The 20,577-nt window shown below is 41.2% G+C and overlaps 1 protein-coding gene across 1 annotated transcript; it reads right to left on the reverse strand.

Moving 5' to 3' along the window:
- Window positions 1-16,436: 16,436 nt before the first annotated feature.
- LOC108884670 (olfactory receptor 4D9) lies at window positions 16,437-20,282 on the reverse strand. Its single transcript, XM_018678701.2, has 2 exons — window positions 19,973-20,282; window positions 16,437-17,924 (listed from the first exon to the last, which is right to left on the reverse strand). The coding sequence occupies exon 2, from the start codon at window positions 17,887-17,889 to the stop codon at window positions 16,855-16,857; it is 1,035 nt and encodes a 344-aa protein (XP_018534217.1). The 5' UTR covers window positions 17,890-17,924; window positions 19,973-20,282; the 3' UTR covers window positions 16,437-16,854.
- Window positions 20,283-20,577: the final 295 nt, after the last annotated feature.

The raw sequence follows: 20,577 nt of genomic DNA on the forward strand, positions 1-20,577 counted from the left end.
CTATTTCTGAAATAATCATCACCACAGCAAATATAAAAGATATGGAGCTTTGAAAACAGTTCTCTGCTTTGGCAGCAGAGTGGAGTCAGCACCTGTGCTCTTCCTTCAATGACAAGTCAATATATCTGCTTTGAAAAGGCCTATCAATGACTTATTCACGCCTCCAATGGCTTTTATAGCGTCTAACTCCAGTATTTTTGAACCTGGGCCTTATTTTTCTCTGTTTTTGTTGAATCAATAGGAACAAAAATTTCAGCACAGTATTTCGCAAAAAATGGTGTACCAGAACCGCAAAACAGCTGCTGCAATGTAACCGTCCATGTCAAAGTATGGCCACTAAAGTGCTTGTTTTTGCCACTGACAGACTCAGATTGTTATTATGAGGGTCTGATAACTTTATGGATAATACCACTTCCTCCATTTGTTAGTTTGTTTGAGTCATTGTGTAACTTTCAGTGATGGAAGAAATAATCAGATCCTTTACTGAAGTAAAAGAACCACACAGTAACACAAACTAACTAACAGATAGAGGCAGACATATTCCAGTTTTGCTTGGTAAAATTCCTGTTTTTGTTTGGTAGTGATACATAGTTGTAGTGATTTTTTTCCCTAACAATCATTTACACCTCAAAAACATGGGGGAAATAATAATAATCCTGTAGATGGATGGTTTAAAAGTTTACTCAGAAGCAGTCTAAATCACTCCTCTCCAATCAGAGCTGATTAAACACAATAAGATCATTATATAACCGTCAGGTTCTGAAGTCTTAAGCTCCTTCAGGCAGGTCGACCTTGTTTGGCAAACATCCAGTCAGCTTTTGTTTTCAATCTCAAAGCACATCTATTATTTAACAAAAATCTGTTTAGAGCTTATTTAATATTAAAATGACAAACACAATCCCAGAGCTGTGTGAAAAATTACAGCAGCACGTCGGGGACAGACACTAGTTCAACTGCCTGGTTATGACTAACACACCAGTTTCCACCAGTTATCACTCTGGATTTTTTTCATGTCTTATCTGTCCCAACCCTAACCTTCACCAAAACGCCATTAAACGACTCGTGACACGTCCCTGGAAGTGGCGTGCTATTTAAATCCCTCGACAACACATTACATTTAGAGAATCATCTGAAAAAGTTCAGTTGGAGACACTTTGTACTCTGCCCTCCATCTTGTCTCTTCTGTCCTGTCTTCCCCCGACTGCACCAATTTAAACTTATTATCCATAATTGTGACAAATTAAACCCCCTTTCAAGCATGTTCTGGGCGATAAGTAGCTTATGCAGGCAGATATTTTAATTGGACCCTCTGAAACATTCACCTGATAGCGAGCATTTCATGGGGTTTAGTGAACGGACACTGACATACGCGTCAACATAATTGGTTAGATAAGGTCCTGCTTTCTGCACGCCTTTGATTCTGCAGTGTCTCTGAATTTTTTTTCACTCTTTGTATTTATTCAAACCACTTTATCAAAACACAGCGAACCAAGAAGCTTCTAAACATAAACCTCTGTGCAGGTTATTAGAGATATTTATAGAACAGAGTGGACACAGTAACAGAACAAACCTGAGCAAACAACTCTTATAGAAAAGCACGTTAATTTTACCTGGAAAATGTCTGAAAACCAAATTTGCCAATCCATGGATTTCAGTTTGTGCATCTGTGCCACTAATGAAAACTCACATATAGAGTCATATGAACATATTAAAATAATATATGGCTCATTTAATTCTGCCTGTGACCAGTTCCACTAATTATTCTGCAGCACGTTCTGTATTACATTTACATTTACTTGCAGATGTTTTTATGTGACTTACGAGGAAAGGGGCGACACCGAGGCTTCAGAGCAGCAGCAGACCTTGAACTGGAAACTGAATCTGATAAATAAAGTAAAGAACAGGAAGATAAATTAAAGGAGTTCAGGTCAGTGTTAGAGGAGATGAGTCTTCAAGAGATTTTTGAAGATAAAGAGAGATGTTCCTGCTCTGATAGTATTTGGAAGTTGGTTCCACCATTGGAGACTGAGGACCTGTTACAGGACAGTGAACCTTTGTTGAGGTTTTGGGGCCTGAAGATGCAAACTTCTAAAAACCCAGTTCCAGAGTGTAATCTTTTGAAATCTATCACCGTGAAAACTGGCAATATAAAGAAAAAAGAATGGAAGTGCAGAAACACTCGACCACGAATATACAGGAGCTGAAGCTCCATCGCAGCCGGTTGCGGACATATTTTTAGGATGTTGGCGGGACAGTTTGAAGTCCTGTTTGGGGTGGTAACGCTGCATCTGAGGAGGCACCTACTGGCAATCGTTTTGTCAACTTGTCATGTAATCGCAGAACGCCTCGTGTGCAGGGATGGTGATGCCAGACGACGATCCTTGGTAGATGACTGGGTAGTCTCTCTGTCGGCAGCATTAGTAGCATTAAACAATTCCTCATTTGTTATTTGTTTAGCCATGCCTCCAGTGTTCTCCCTATGTTTCTTCCCCCTGTACGTGTCTGTATGTGTTGTGGGCGTGGCTTCGTTCACCTGGCACCTGCCTCCACTCCACACCAGCTCTCAATCACCTCATCAGCTCCAGTTCAAGTACCCTGGCTCAGATTGTTTCAGCTCACTCAGTCGACTCCAATGCCAGAGCCACTTACACTCTACATCTGCCTGTTATCATTCAGCCTCCAGATTCTGCCTTCTCCAGCCAGACCTGCATGTCCCCCCTGTCATCTCAAGTGATAATATTTGGAATATTAAGTATACTACAAAAGGTATTGACACAGGGCACCTTGATAAAACAGGGTAGGAGAAAAGAGTAGGAGCTTGGGAGTTCTGGTGGCCACAAATGGCTTGTTGCATGCCGTGCCCTATCTCTTTCTGTCCTCATTTCCTGTTCCATCCCTTCTCTTAATTATGTATTACAGCCCAAAAATACTCTAACAGATGCAGGAGGTTGCTTTAATTATTAACCAGTCAATCAAATTGACATATACTCATCACCACACAGTGAACCTGGGACATCTGTGGGCTCATAAGCCAGCAAAGACTGTTCTCGCCAACAAATCTGCCCTTTCCTTCAGACGATGCAGCGCCAACATTAATATTGACTCCTGATGGATCTCTGAAGGAGCTGCTTTGAGGAAAGAGACAGTTCATTGGTCTGTCTTTGAAAGGCAACAAACCACAAACTACGTCATGATCAGAGCCTTAAATATGAACTTAAACAAAGGAACCTACAGGAAAATATAGAGGGGAAAAAACAGCGTATTTTAAAATCAAACCAAGCTGATTTACACTTGATGAGACGATGAAAGAAACTTCCCTAATAAACTGGGTTTGTTGCCACGGAGACCCACCTCTCCTTTCATCTCGCCATTTTGAGACCTCGACTCATTCATCTCCATTTATTTACCCAGTAAATGAACAACCTCCCGAGAGAGGGTCATAAATCAGGACTCCCCAACTAACACCTGCAAACCAGAACCAGAGGATTTCTGATTTAAACAGAACTTCCTGAAATTAACAGTCGCTCCCTGAACGTCTCATGTATCTGTACTTTTTATGTCTCTAACTGAATCTGGAGTGTTGGGAACTTTTACTAATAATATTGAAGTGTGCTGTACATACAGTCCACAACATTATGCTGCCTTCATGGTGCTGACTGTTTTAAGTACAATTTAAATGTAATTCCTAGAGCTGGGCATGAGTCTGGAGTGTTTCAAAACCGCACTTCTTGTAGTTTTTCTTGGGTGTTTTCTTGTGTTTCAATTGTCCGTCTGTTGGAATGGATGGAAAAGATATTACATAATTAATATTAATTATTTATTTATTTTTTTTTTAATTGCTAATGATTTATGAGTCTTTCAACCAGAAATCCATCATTACAATATGTATTTCAAATGGACTGACCTCAAGAACACGGTGTACATTTCATTTTGACTGGAGAGGGGATTCGCTCAGCACCATAGGTGTATTGTCATATCTTTTGTTATGAATTCACAACTTGAACTTGACTTCACTGTTTCCGTTGAGCTCAAGGAAAAGAAGCAATAACTGATTTTTTTTTTTTCTATTCAGCTGGTTCCAGGAGCTTTATGACACAGAATACAGGCTGATTATTGCAGGTGATTACATTCACCTTATGTATCAGGTGAAAAATACTCTTGATTAGTTGGTTCAATTGAAAGCAAGGACATGAAGAAATAGACAAATCTGTCATGGACTGAATTTCTACTTTTAAGTAGAGTCAAAAGAACAGGTCCATCCGAAAGGGTTCATTAGTTCTAAAGGTCGGTTGGGATGTGATCCTAACAACTCACATGATGGCAGGATGGGGCAATGATTCTGAGGACCACCTCCAATCTAGCAACCCCCACCAGGGGTTAAAAACCTGGCCCTCCCAACCAACCTTTTGATCTGATGAAGCCTTTCAGATGTGAGATGAAACGTCTTCAAGAAAACTAAAAAAGAAGTCCAGTTGCCTTCAGCCTACACACAGTTATTCTTACTGTGAGTCAGATAAAGAGATTGATACCACTCATGTCTGTATGGTGAATGTGAAGCTGCTCCAGTTAGCTTAGCTTAGCACGAAGACAGAAAACAGGGGGAAACAGCTAGCGTAGCTCTGTCCAAAGGTGACGAAATCTGCCTACGAGCAGCTTTAAAGCTCACTAAATGATGTTATATCTTGCTTGTTTAATTCACAAACACTAAACTGTCTTTTCTGAGTGTCATATTATTGTTTACCATGGTCTTACACCTGTATAAACTGATTTTCTTTGGCCACCAAAAGCCGTAAACACAACATCTCACATTTTATCACCTCGTGAAGTTGTTATGGTGAATGTGTTAGCAACAGCTGTCTCCTTCTTCTACACTCAGCATTATGATTCAACCTCCCAACTCTCATCAACATTATTTCCAGCAGCTGTTTTCCATCAAACGAGCTCTAATAAAAACTGTCCCCTACCTCGTCAGCAGCAAACAGCAAACAGACAAGCTGGTTAAACGTAGTGGAGCATTTAGCAGCTAAAGAGCAAGATATTTCCCTCAGGAGTTGCAGTAACAGAAACACCATCACATTGCTCTGTTACTGCTGGATGTGGATATAACAACCACTGTTTGCTAACAAGTTTAGAATATCAACTTAAATGGGGGGTGATGCACAAAGCAAAGCATTTTTCACCACTTGTTTCTGCTGCGTTCGCAAGTTTAAACAGTTTATGTGACAGACTAAACTGATTATCAGATTAGTGGTTAACTTTAGCTCTAAATTTAAAACTAGTCAGGTGATATTGCTCCAAAACTTCTGCATATTTCCCTCCCATTCTGACCCACTTCCACAACTTGTGAAGCCATGTGGAAAATACTGGGACAACAACAGTAACTCCCATGTTTTCCACCGTAATTAAAACAGTCTCTGTGGCGGATGTGACTGTCGGTCACAGGCCAGGTTTGAGGGTATTTCTATCTGACCACCTGAGGGAAAACATGGCTTCACTCCCGTTGTTTCTCGTGACAACAAATGAATAAATCCACTCTCTTTGTTTATGTGGTAAACTCCACGTAATGACACAGCAGAATTCATAGAGTGGCCTACTCTGAAAGTGCACCTGTTCCTTTTGGCGTTGAGTGTGTATTTACATATTTTCCAGACTGGTTCATGCTCTCACGGTTTGCGGAAAAGAAACATAAATGAATGATAATTACGCCCTGTAATATGAAACTTGAGCAGGGGTTAGAGATTCATTAGTGCAGAGTCCAGATGAGCAGCTGGAAACAAACCAGCAAGAAAATGATTTTCTGAACATTTATGGAGCGAAAGTTTGAGTCATTCGGCTCCAGAGACAAAGACTTTCTCCCGATATCCATGGCTCTTAACTGGTGCTGATTACACCTCTCCACAGTTTGTCTGTCAGCGGCTGCATTACACTGAATCAATACAGCCTCTCAGATAAGAGTCACCATGCTTTGGGAGAGAGCTGCAATGATTTTTCTTTTCTAAATCTCCGAAACTGAGGCAAAGGAACAGGCTGATTTCTTCAGCCTTCATATCGAATCTTTGCCGAAACAAATCAGTGTGTTAATTCAACACTGTACAAATGGACAGGATGGCTTGAAGCCAAACACCTTCATTATTGAATTTTACTTTATTTTTAACTTTAGTTTTACTTTATTCAGACTCAGGCTCCTGAGAAGCATAATTATGGAGTGTTTATCCCTAAGTGCTGACTAAAAAGCTACTGCACCTAATTTAATTCATTTAAATATCATTTTCTTGGTTAGTGGATTCGCTAATGGCAGCTAAGAAGCTTTATCATCGAATTTAACTGGTAAATTGACCAGAAGCAAACTTCCTGCCTTTTTTAAACCTCCTAATCTGAATAAACTAACCTCAAGCAGTAAAATTTTGCTTGTACATTGACTACGTGCTGATAATACCTCTGTACTTTTACTTTAAGCTGGGGTAGGCAGTCATTATTTGGCCAAAAATTCCATTATCACCTTTCATGAGCCTTTGGCCAATCACAGATCTTTTCAGAGAGAGCGAACGTTCCTATTGGCTGTTATACAAATGCAGATGTGCGTCCCTTCAGATGGACGTGTCAATGTCAGTTAAGCATTTCTTCTCCTGGACTGGTAATAAGCTGCAAGAGAGTAGAGCAGGAATGAGTCCTGAAAGCAGGAAGTAAGTTAGCATGTTAGCATGTTAGCACTTCCTGTTCCCTCGTCCCAGGATCAGAAACTTTTGTTTACCACGAGAGCAAGTGATGAGTGGCTAGGTTGAATGTTGAATAGTTTAGCCTCTTGCTAACCGTAGCCTTTAGCCTTAGCCTTGTTTGTGTTGCATGCCGTGAATCCCATACAGGACTTACCTTAATATTGCTTTGGTACTTTTACTTGTACTTTCTCCACCACTCATCACCTTTTAGGTAACGTTTTTGTGAGTGTTTGACTTTTTCATGGCTGATTTGACCTAATGTTTGTCAGGCTGACTATAATTAGTCTTCTACAAGGAGCAGTTTAGAGATTTAGAGCAAAATCCCTTCACCAGCCACCCGGCTTTACATTTAACACATGACTGACTTGAGAAAAAATAGAGAAATTTCTGTGACATTTCCAAACTGAAGGAGAACGTTTGGGTGCATGTCCTTAAGCCAAAAGAGGGAGAGTTGTTTGCTGAACCTTTGAGAGCAGAAAGTGTGTGTTGAACGCAGTGTTAGAGGCTGTTAGCTGTGAACAGACGGCTTCAACACTGTGACACTAAATCCATATCGACACGAGCTTCTGAAGCTTCTCGACAAAGCTCCTGCTGAAATTATTATTCTGCTGCCGGGGATATGAGGAGCTCACACTTTTTCCACTATGTTGGTTAAAGCCAAAAAGTTTGAATCAAATCCTTTTTACCCAACTACAAACCTCTAATTTGTCCAAAACATAACATTGACTTCCAAATCCAAACTTTAAACCAGCTCTGACCCACTGTAGGTGCACAGTGTTCTGGTGCAGGGACAATAGGCAACATTTTTCCTCAAAATAAAATGGTTTATTTAATATTGCTGCAGTAGTGTTTGACTGTTCACGTTCCTGCTCTGCTGAACTCTGTTGCTGCTCTCCAGAGCCCAGAAATCAGAAATAGGAACGGTGATAGGAGCAAGGTGAGCTAGGTGAAATTATTTTAATATCAAAAGTAAACAATCAGAGTGCAACAACCTGAACTGGGGATGTTCTGGTTCATGGTCAGGCCACAGTTTAAGTTATAAGAGAAGAAATAACACAATCTTCCTCTGAACTCTTGAATTCAAAAGCAATATGGCACAGTCTTTCTCAGGTCTATACACTCAGGGGTTTTTGCTTCGCTTCACAATCATCGTATGATGGCCATAGCACCTACCTCCAGAGCTGTAGAGTCTGATCTGTGGTGACAAGCCTCCTGCTGCTCCTACGATCCTGCTCAACACCTGTTGTCATGGTGGGAATTGTTGGGTCTCTCTCTATCAAAATGAAATTTCTCAAGACATTTCTGAGCAGGTTTGGTGGTGTAGTGGGTTTGTCCTGCTGGGGGAGGCTCCTGCCATTGGGGAGTGCCGTTACCATGGTCTACAACAATGTTTAGGTGGGTGGTACCTGTCAAAGTAACATCCAGATGAATGAAGGAGTCAGGGTTTCAGTGTCAGTGATTTAATGTTGATCATAAAATGGCTGCAGAGTAAAGTTTGTAAGGACTGACTCTTTGGTGGAAGGTGGATTGGAGGTTGGTCCTCATAACGCTTGAAGACACAAACACACTTCTATCTCAAGGCCCATCTCCAGGTTGTAGCAGGTCATTGTGTAGCTCTGCATTTAAAATGTCAAGGGTTTGATCTGTGATACAACCAGTGGGAGTTCTCAGTCTTTCATCTCTCTCTCCAGATCTCGCTGGAGTTCAGAGGTCATGTTGTTGAGAGCATCAACTCCAGGATGTTCCACCCCCTTGATTAAGATGCCCTTTAAAATCAGCACTAATATCCTTTTTTAAAAAAAAAACTTTGATTCATTTACGTATGAAGTTGTTTTCAATGAAACTCTCTGCAGATAAAATTGACCCAGCCTGATTAAAAAGTCACAGCTGCTTTTGGTTTGAGAGGCACTTACATCTCCGTTAGGCTGACTGACTGATTAGAGTGATTGGTTGTCTGATTAGATTATTAATCAGCCAGATTCACTCCCTCCAGAGAACTGAATCCCTCCAGAAAGGCAGGGAGCAGATGGGGAATATAGACCGAAGCCAAGTTATAAGTCAGTCCATATTTTCCTCTTTAATATGAGATGTAATCTGCTCTGAAGAGGCCGACTCACATCAATATCACACAAACTTTTAGCCTACTTTTTCAATTTGTAACAAGGTTTCAAAATAAATCAGAATATCTTTTAGTCAATATGTGAAACTTAACTTTTTGATGGCATCCAGACCAGATCATCAGACTTCGATCTGTCCACTCTGCAAACACGTGACGTTCAACTCCAACCTCAACTTCCAGACAAACATCCCCAAAGTAATCCAGTCGTATTTCATTGCCAGACTTTTACATTTTAAAGATACTGAATCAATCAAAGCATAAATAAAAACACTCCAAATTGTACAAAATGCAGCAGCCAGACTTGTAACAAAGAGCAAAAAACTGATGGTATCACTCCTCTCTTAAAGCCTTTTTACACAGGCTGCCATTTGGCTTTAGAATTGATATGAAGATCCTCCTCATGAAGCTTAAAGCCACTTCACGGCCTGACCCCAGATTATATCTCTGAATTACTCTCCTTATCACCCTGCTGCAGTCTGAGGTCCCCAGACAGGATCCTCTTGGCTCTTCTTAATGCTGTGTTGAGAGCTAAACTAACTGCTGTTATGGACGAACCTGCCTGAGAATGTCAGACTTTTTCTTTTATGTTGCTCCTGAAAATTCTCTCTTATCGTAATTATACATCTGTGGGAATGAATTTGTCTTTTAATGCTTTTATGTCGACCTTGTAAAGCTCTTGATTTTGCTTTAATTGCATATTATATTACTTTCATGATACAGGAATCATCCTCACTCTTCATGTCTGCCTGCAAAACCAATTTCATGCTCAGGTGTAATTCTCTTAGACAAACTATGCATTAAATACCCTTTTAAAATATTTCTGGGACACTATAAATCCCTGCATGAGTTACATAGGAGTGTTTTTTTTTTTTTTTTTTGTCCTTAAGGTGCTGGGAAATCGGCTCTTTGTGCTTCATCAGGATAAAAAAAAACCTATGTCTGCAAAAACGTGACTGACAAAATGGCTTTTGTTTTTGTCAGTCCGTGTGTCAGTTATTACCAATTATGTATTTATGGTGGCTTTATTTTTTGTATGGTTATGTTTAGGCACTCACAGCACTTGGTTAAGGTTGGGAAAAGATTGCGGTCTGGTTTTATTTAAATAAAAAGACTAGAATTACCTAGTTTTACGTCTTCACCAACCAGTTAAGTTGCAGGAAATATGGCGACAATCTCCTCTTCTGTTCCTGAGTCATGGTGTTGAACAGTGAATTTGATTTTTGGCCTTTTTGGATATAAAATGTGTGAAATTTTGTCATAATTGGAGGATGAATTCTTAGATTATGGCCAAAAAACAGACAGGATATATGAATGGAATTTCTAGGATGCAGGATTGGTTTAAAAACTGCAGAGAAGAGCACGTTGCTAAACACTGGAAAAGCCATTCACAGATAAAGAATACATAACAGAGGCTTTGCTCAGTAGCACAGAGGTTTTGTTTGATGGACTCCATCACATCCAGGATTAAAGACCGGCGTTCAGTGGAGATGTGGATGAAAGTGAGGAGCATCAATAAAATGTCCGATAGCTCACAGTCGGCTGACAACAGACCATTCAGACATGACAACTGAGCAGTGAAAAGGCCGGACAGGGATCACACATTCTACTTATCAGTAGTCTGAGAGAGATAAAGAGAGATAGACAATCCTGCACAATACAAGCGTTGGCCTGATTCTGTGTTTTTCTGCAAAACTCGGTTTGAAAAAGTGGGACGAGACAGTTATAACATCAGCTATTAAATGCAGAGAATACCAGTGCAAGGGATGTGTACAGCCCATTTCAACAACAAAGCACATAAGATATAAAAGACATCAAGACAAAATGCGAAAGAAAGAAGTATTAGATACAAATTAAAAAGAGTTAAATGGAAAATAGCGATGTCCATGAGTCTTTTTCAAGCCTGTCTATCGTGGGTTTTGAGTTTCTGAAGGGTCTTTTGCTGCCACAGAGGAAATAAATTCATGATGACTGAAAGCAAATTCAATCTTAACTGGTAGAGCTGAAAGCAACTGGACTTCTTTTAGGTTCCTTGAAAGTGTTTCATCTCTCATCCAAAAGACTTCTTGAGTCCGGTTTGGGAACCTCAGAATTGCTACTCTTTGCAGATGATGTGGTTCTGTTTGCAAAATCAGACCAAGACCTCCACCGCGCACTGAAACGGGTCTTCACAAGTGAGGGTATGGGGATCCTGGGGATACCTTGTACAGCCTGCTGCAACCGTGACGAAAAATCATCATTATTATCATTGACAAAGTCAAACTTCCAGTAATAACGCAGCTAGCTCTTAGAGCATAAACTGAAAATAAGTTACAGCAACAACAGTACTGTAACCTGACATAACTCTGCCTCCATGTCGACCTCCACTGTCACTACAAACTGTTAAAAACTACATCAATAAGCTTTACTTCCTGCACTGAATGAGATGTTCCCAGACTGAGTCAGTTCTGACAGAAACAAAGTTAATTCTTCCTCTGTAAAGCTGCAGGGAAAAGTGGAGCAGCAGGACTGGAATGAGGAGTTTGAACCCAAAATGAATTATCTAAACCTTTTTGAAATATTAAAAACCTTCACTTTCTATGTGTCACTGTGGCTCTATAAAGGCACATAGAGACATTTTTGATTCCAGACAGCTTTGATTTAACTCAGATTTTAATCAGCTGTAGTTACATCAGCAGAGTTTGAATTTCTTGGGTTATTTGCACAGAAAGAAGGAACCTGTGGGACGAAGATCGAGTTCTTTCTGTCAGAAATCATCTGGGTTTTCAGGTGTTTCTTGACTTTTCTACAAGGAAAACAAAGTCTGCATTTTTTTTTTAGGGAAAATATAACATTTCAGTCAACTTCCAGACAGCCTCTCAGAGAGGTGGGTGGATATGTACACAGATCTGACGTTTTGTCGTGTTTCTGCCACCGTACACCAGACACGATGCTGCTGTAACAAGAAAAAGAACAATAATTAGATGTGTTTTTAAATCATGTTAAGAAGAACTACTTGACTACAAAGCTTACATTGAAAGTAGACTGATAAATATGTGAGTGAGAATCATAGAGACATAAAAAGACAGGTCCTCCTGCAGCAGCCGTCTGTGGATTTATTTAACCTGTCGTCATTTCATAACAAAGAGCAGGATACAAGATGCCAGGCGGTGTTTTTCCACTCTTCAGTCATCGCAATGTTCACACTGCAGCTTCACTTCCTTTAAAGGATGATTTCAACTCAGTTCTGTCCCTAACTGTTTATTCTCTTGACACCACAATAACATAAGTTAGTTTATTTTGTTTTCAGGTGTCTGACTGAGCTATTGAGAAACTTTATTTGCTGGCATGGTCTGCTCTTGCAGTGAAAAGGGGTATCTCTTATTTCTACTTTAAGGATAACTCCGGTATTTGTGAACCCATGTTTTTGGATGTAAATGATTGACACAGACAAAAATCTGTGGACTCAGTGCAGTATTGAACATTAAAAACAATGTACCTGACCAGACTCCAGTGACTACAACAGTAATTTGACTTATTTTTAGTTTAATCTTAGTGAACTTTAACTCACCTGTGCATAATTCGCAGTGTTCTTATACATAAATCTGCAATAATACGGCCTAGAAACATGGTTTAAATATGAAGGTCAATGAGCTTTGCCCCTCTACATGCGTCATTGGTGGATTTGTGTTGGTGGACTAAACAATCAAGCGCTCAGGAACTCACTAAGGACCTGTACCCATTACCATTTGATTAGATTTTTCATTTGCACACATCCCATGAAGTTTCATATGTAGTGTATTTATCAGTCCATCTGACATTTGATGAAAGTAGAGTAACACACAACTACTCTGCACAAAAAACAATGTTACTTACAATGTTAATATATTTCATTAAACATGTTTTATACACTTATCTAATATTTTATTCATATATTACACTACTTTTGTGAAGCTAAGACTATGACAAACCCATTTCAAGCACCAAAACAAATCACCTACAAATCAACAAAAGGTTTTTTAAAAAGTCAAAAATCGGACTTTAAATTTTCAGCATTTGATCAAAATTATATCTTCTGCACATTGCTCTAGGACAAACAGGAGCCTCAGGACTGAGCTGAGACTTTTCTGAAAATTTTGATGTGAAACAGCTGGGTATTATGTTATATACAAGTACCTGTAAAAGAGGAATTATATAAACAATGTAAAAATTGAGGAAGCTGAGCTGAGCTGAATAACTTCAATCTGCTCCAGTAAAGATTTTTATTGCTCTCCACTCATCTGAAAGATGTCTCTGTGTTTTGGGAATATGTCTCGCTGTGTTTGTAATGGTTCAACGGTCAAATCGTTTGGCATGAGACAGAAATAAATAAGTTAACTGTCGTCTAAGTTATTCAGAACAAAACTGAAACAGGGGGTTCAGACGTTTAGCGTAATAAAAAGTTTGATGATTTAAAGAGGATTGTTGTAAAACCAGACCAAAGAACAGGTAGCCTGACACCTGTTTAAGAGAAGCAAAATAGGAAGAAGAGGACAAAGAGACTGCTGTTATTGCATTTATATTTCTGGCGTCAAGGGTCGGTGTCGTTTTAATGACACTGAGTTGCAGACAGGAGCAGCACCATCAGTGCCAGTCCCCCTCCTGCTTCCCCTGGAGTTTCTGAAAGACCTGAATCAGCATGAGATGAACGAGCCGCAGACAAGAACACGTCAGCTCGGGTGGGGGGAAATATGAGCCAGTGTACTGGGGAGGGAACTACCATGATATCCAAGAGTGGTGATTCAGTGTCTCACAGGCTTTTTATTATTTATACTGAAATAAGACATTTATACTAAAACAAAGTCCACAGTCATAGTGGCCTTTTGAGGCTGAAATGTTCTTTACATGCCACATGAGATAAAAATTTTAAGGACAAATTTGGTCGTTTTTCTTTTGCTTCTTATGAGGCAAAAGTTTGTCCTGAAGTTGGCCCCAGGTTTAAGATGAAGACGAAAGCCTTTCACGATGGTCACCATGTCAGATTAGCTAGTCATAGTGGAATAAGACTGGCAACAGCATGAGTTGGACCCTGACCTGACATTGTTCTCGTCCTTGCAAGATGTTCGAGACGAGGGCTGAGACTTTGTAAATGAGCTGTCCCTAACGCCATGTTTACTCCAACATGAAGGAACATGTCATAGGTAGCGATGGCCAAATGAAGCGTCCTGAAGCTTTCCAGCCCATTCGTTCGCCAATAGGTTCATTACGCGAAGCTTCATTGAACAGAGCTCACTGGCGACATCTACTGGCCAAGTTAATGTGTAGCAGCCATCATTAGTCGTAGGAGATGTCACACTTAACAGGAAAGCACAAAAAAATTTGGACGTGCTGGACTTTTCGTTGGGGTGTTGTGGGCTGTTCCAGATGCCAAATCGTTGTTCTTTGATTAAGTCCCACTACAAGGCCCATTCATCGTTCTCGATGTTCATATTAGATACAAGCGACCAAAATGATTTTACTATAGAGGCCGTCTGAACTTGGAGTAGAGCCGAAGCCCCTTCATGTCAAAAGGAACCAGTTGAGGTGGTTCAGGCATCTTTTGGTGCTGTCCTTTGGAGGTTTTCTGGGCACATCCAACTGGGAGGAGACTCCAGGGTAGACCCAGAACTCACTGAAGGGATTACATATCCCATCTGGCCTCGTGATTGTTGCTGGCAGCTAGAATATCCTGGAGCCTGAGAGAAAACACAACCTATAATGATACCAAAAACACCACAGCATTGTTGACCAGGTGCACTGGCAGATGGTGAACGAGGCCATCAACAAAGTCTGTCCAGCCAAATGTTGTGTTTTTGGCTTTGGCCACAAACCTTTTTCATTTCGAACTATGAGAACAGGCCAACAGTGATTTTTAGTTTGGAGTGTAGTACTGGCTCTGCTTCCTCTTTTCTCTCCATCTACCTCACTCCTTTTTTACTTCATCTCCTCCTTTTTCCTTCTTTGCTTTCAGTCAATGAGCTGTATATGTATTGATATTAAAGTTATGGACTGTGATGCTGGGTGACTCCATTTCCTTTCATCTTCTCTTATTGATTCTGTCCTTGTTCCTTTTCATCCCTCCACACTCTGACTCACCAGTGTCGATGTACTCTCAAAGTGAAGTGATTTCTTCCACAGCAGTAGTGTTCGTGTTTTCTTACTTTTTTCAGGCTGCAGCTTCGGTTCAGGGACAAGAAGTTCCTGATGTTTCTCTGTGGACGTCACTGGTTGATGTCAGAGATATGAAAAGAGGCAAAAACTGAGCATGATATTGTCAGATTTGACATCAATATTTGAACCATTATCATTCAAATAACATTAATAAATTATGATTTTATTTCTCATAGTCTGACTCTGAGCTCTAGTATTAGATGTGACATGTGGTTATGTGAACCAAGAAGAATTCAATTTCAGCGCTGTGATTGTTTGATAGATTGTTTTTAAAATATGCAGCAGCCTTTCAGTTTTCATTCCTCTCATGCACGTCAACCATTTTAGAAACAGAAACAACTCATTTATTTTCACCAGAGGAGAAAATTCGCACACACAAACAAATTAGTTTATTTACAAGTCGTCAGTGTTTGATTTGTGCGCTGAGATCAGTCTCTCTGGTGTTTTGTTTCGTCTTGACAGCTCTTGGATGAATCCTGATGGTTTTGATCACCTCTTATTCCCTCTGTCATCTAGTGCCAAGATAAGCCAAAAAAAAAAATCTAATCTAATAAACAGATTATCATGAAATTTACTGAGCTAATTCGTGCTCCCCATGGGATTAGTGCTGCGCTGTTTTCTAGGAACTCTCTTCAGGAGAAATCTCAGCAGGAACCAGGATTTTTTAGTGTGTGTCCATGTTTTTGTTTTGTTTCTTTTAAATAACACTAACGCTGGTCCCTCTGCCTCTGATGGTTTTCAGCAGGTTTTTTTTTTAAAATCAGTTTTAGTAACTGATAAAACTGGTTGTTATGGAGAACTCACTCTAATGAGACACTTTAGCATCTCAAAATTCTGAGAAACTTTCTCAAAACGACTCACTTATCTTGAAATAATGACTTAGTACCAGTAAAGTTTCTCATTATTTTGAGAGAGTGTCTCATTAGAAGTAAAGGTGCTTGAACTGGCCTTTGTGACCGTTGTGTTTATTTAAAGCTGAACGTCTAACCACTGTTTTATAGCTGTGGCTTGTGTTTGAAAATATATATACTCACCGGACACTTGCTAGTGTCGGGTTGGACTTGCTTTTGCATGTATGAAAGACTTTTTTATTCTTTATTTATTCTCTGTGCAATGACATTCAGTTTTCATGATTTCATCCAAATATTCCTTAATTGTCTGCTTTATCTCTGTTTTTCATTTGATTATATATTGAAGAATTTTATTTCATCTCTTTGTAAACCACTTTCAACGTGTTGTTTCTTAAATTTGCTTACTTCAAATAAAAATACAGATTATAGTCGCTTTAGAAGAATACTAAAATACTTAAAAATCCAGGCTCAGGCTATTCTGAAAGGTGAGCACTGTGTTTTTTCCATTTCAAAGACAGTGTACTTCAAGGGGAATAATTTTACTACCATATAAACAAAGAATATGTGATATTCCCCTCTGCAGATCAATGAAACACTCTCCAACATAAACACTGTATCGGTGCATCCAAACATGTGGAAAATCAGAAAACAGGATTTTGTATTTTCAGTATTTTAATTAATTACAGTCAGGTAAACGATCATACCACAGACTGAAACAGGCTTCTGTAATCGCAACGTTACACAGAACAAGACAAATGTCCACAGAGAAGGACATTTAATATCCAACATTTGTGATATTAAAACTTTCCATGCTTTTTAATGATGTAAAAATCAAAAAAAAATTCACAACAGCAATCCAAAGACATGCAGACACATCTCTTAAAGAGACTCACAATGTGTGCTGAACAAAGAGTTTGTGTGACAAACAAAACATCTAAAATGATGCAGTCCTGCTCAGGTTTGTCTGCAGGCTTTGGGTCCCTGATTTTTTTGTTTTTTTTGTTTAGGTTTTGGTTGTGTCTTTTCTCTGGAAAGGCATGAGGAGCTTGTGAGCGCGAAGTCTGAACTTCTGATCCCTCACGCTGTAAATAATGACATTCCAGCAACTGTTGGTGGCCAGAATCCAGAAGGCGAAAAAGGAGAAGTTGCACCACTTATTCCCCAAAACATTGCCCACGACGAAGACAGCAATGGGGGTGAACGACGCCGTAAACGCCACCGTTAAAGTCCCGATAGTCTTAGCCGCCTTGATGTCAGAGAATGTAGGGTTGGTGGTGTTTTGGCACTCGCTCATGGCCAGGTGTTTCCGGCGCTTCGAGTGCTGCCTGATGCTGGACAGAGAGATGATGTTTATCACCACAGTGCCACCGAGGAGGGTGAAGTCAAACGCGGGGAACAGGAGGAGGATGTTCCAGGCCTGGCTGGGGAACTCGCCGATCGTCCCCAATGCGTAGTTGCACATCCGGCTGCAGGAGTTGTACTCCAGAGCAATCTCGCTGCTGAAAAGCATCGGAGACACGGCCAAGAAGAAGCTCCCCACCCAGGAGAGGACGATGAGGATCGTGGTCCTCTTGCGAGTGATCACAGAGTCCTTGTGCAGAGGCCTCAACACGGCAATGCTCCGCTCGATCGTCAACAGGAAAATGGTCGTAATGGAGACCAAGGTGCAGCCAGCAAAGATGGGTCCGATGATGTTGCATGGGTGGAAACTCACCGACTGCGAGTTGTATGAAGTCCACTCCGGTGCAGAGTCAGTCACCATGAGATAGACCTCAGCATAGACGGACAGCGGCACCACGAATATCCCCACCGCCAAATCGGCCACGGCCAGGGACGCCTTCAGGTACCCCTGTGGCGTGTGGAAGTGTTTAGTTCCCAGAACCACAGCCAGAGTCACCAAGTTCCCAAACAAGATGGCGAAGATCAGCAGCACCATGAAGAGCACCATGAGGATTTTGTTGGCCAGCGTACAGCAGCACACGGTGCAGTGTGCCGGTTCGGTTCTGTCCAACATCGTCGCTGTGCTGGTCTCAATCATTGGATAAATTGTCGCTGCAACATTCACTTCATGATCTGGAACAAAAGCAGGGAAAGGTGTCAGGTCAGAGGTAAAAACTCCAGTCAGGTACATTGTGTTGTCTGTATAGAGCAAATTAGAGGCGTTAACGTGTGTCCAGGGTTCTGGACAGTTTGATCTCCTGGTTGAACACTTCAAAAAACTCAAAGAAAGGAGTTGACTATGACTCCCAAGGTTCATTTCAGTTGCATGCACCACTGAAGGCAAATTGAAGCTACACAAGAAGCCAATTATCCAATCACTTCTTCTAGAAAGCAGCAGTTTCACCACATTCGATCTCTGGATCAGCACATCTGAAGCTGGATTGTAGGGTTGGGAAACGGAGTTAGATTATACATTCATCAGCTAAAGCTAAAAGCTGTGAAGCGTCCTGGTAGCCAAACCAAGCATAAACTATCTGATATTTACTGCCCTCCTGTGGCTGCAGTACGGTACTGTCTCTGGACGCTAACATCGTTTCTGTCCTTTTTTTGTCCTAACAAAGGGTTTTCCACCAGTCCCAGTCACCTTTCCATCCAAATGACCAGTGAATGCCATTAAATCATTGCAGAAGATGAGGGTGACAAAGCTAAAAGAGCTCAAGTCAGACCTGAACGGTGCTGAAATATGGCACTGTTGTTTGTTTCATGTATCACTGTGATAAAGGTTACTGTTTCCTCATCGCTCCACCCTGATCTGATGAGTCTGTTCCTAGTTCAACTCTTCCACCTCTGTTTCATCCCTGTTAACCTTTGGACTCTTGGCTCCATCTTGTTTGGACTCGCTGCCTTTTCCTGTAAATCTAAGACCTCTGAGCTGTTTCCTGTTTGTCTGGCTGACCTGACAGAAAACAGACAAACCAATGAACCCAATGGCCTGGTCTGTGGAGATGAAGCCTGCTGACAGAAGCAGAGGCTGAATAGAACCTACAAAAATAAACTTCTAAATAAATAAACAGGTCAAACATCCTTTTTAAAAACGCATTTAAAGGAACATTTGTGTCTTAGGTTCCCGCGCGGCCCACCGCATCACGCCAGGGATGCGTTGACGTCACGACAGGCAACATCAGCATCATCTGGAATAAAAACGGAGGCGGTTTGACGGTCGCGTGGGCACGCGCTCTCCCGCTCTGCCGGCTCACGTGAGGCCGGACCGGAGGATGGATGGATGGATGGATACTACTCACTCCAGCGCGGGAGGAGAGAGGGAGGTGATGTCATAATCTGGCCGGACTACAGCAGCTGTAGTAAACAAAACCCAGCTGGCGCTCGCGGCGTCTTTAATCCGCAGAGACACAAAGACACACGCGCTGCAGCTTCCTGGACATCCAGGTACAATCACATGTTAACTACAACACAGATTAATCACTTCAACTGAGACTAATGAACTACACAGACGTCCTTTAAGGGTTCAATGTGGTGAGAATGAAAACGCACAGTTACACCCGGAGTCAGTTTTCTCCTTCAGGACTTCAGGTCAGAGACATGACGCGTTCACATCCTCTCTAACTGACCGGAAAATCCATACATGATCTTCAAGAGAGACGTTTTTCCATTGATTGTTTGAAACTGTAAAGAGATGATACAGATGAGCTCTGTTTATAGGGCGTCCATGACAAACACTGCAGCTATAGGCTACACTGTCATTACTTATTTTGCTTTTCAGATGCTATATCCCCAAGGTTTTTTATTTGTATTTTTTTCTTTCACTGTATATCCATCTACAGCGCGCAGTCATGCAGAAACCTCCTGCGTATCCAGCCAATAATCCTCGGGACGCACTGGGAAATCCATAAAAAAAAAACACACAGAGAGAGACTCCACTTTAACAGAAATGTATGTTTGTCTTTATGCTGCTGCTAAATTCGCTCTGTTTTAGTTTCTGAAAGGGATGCATTCATAGTTTTTGGCTGTTAAAGTTGAGGAAAACGCACCTCCACACTCCCCGGAAAGACCCTGTTTAAACCCAGTTTGTCTTTATTATTACAGGAGGTTAACTCACCCACTGACTCACACATTCATGGTCAGATGATGTTTAAAAAAACACCACAGTCAGCTCTACTTACTTCAGCTTTAAATTCCCCCCTCAAGACGCAGCAGCCAGCGGTCCGTGAAGCAACATTTCCCCGCTGGATATCCACACAGCAGCCTCGTCCGCTGCAGCTTAAAACATCCCCAAGTCCTCGGGATGAGAATAAAGAAGGAGAAGGAGTCCACGACCGGCCGGGAAAACCATGAAACCATGAAGGATCGGTGTGTGTGTGGAGCAGGGCGCAGAGCTCTGGTCCGCTCCGGCTCCGGAGAGTCGGTTAAAGTGTCTCCTCCGCTGGTTTCTCCATTGGCTGAGGATGTTGATGACAGAGGATCCCACCCCCCCACCCCCACCCGCCTATAGAGCATGAAGCCTGCTGCACAACCAGGACGTTACAGCGTCTCGAGATAACTTCTGTTGTGATTGGCGCTATATAATAAATTTGACTTGACTTGACTTGACGTGGGTTTCTGAGGACGAGGATGGTATCTGACTGTAGTAGAACCAGGATCTCTTCCTTTTCCTGAATATGATCCTTGATGTGTTTGAGTCCTGACCTCACCAACACCTCCAGCTTTAAAGTTTGACATGAGAAGTTTATTTTGTTGTTTCTTCCTTAATAAATGCATTAATTCAAAT

Source organism: Lates calcarifer, linkage group LG15 (genome assembly GCF_001640805.2).
Source record: "Lates calcarifer isolate ASB-BC8 linkage group LG15, TLL_Latcal_v3, whole genome shotgun sequence".
Classification (NCBI taxonomy): Eukaryota; Metazoa; Chordata; class Actinopteri; family Centropomidae; genus Lates; species Lates calcarifer.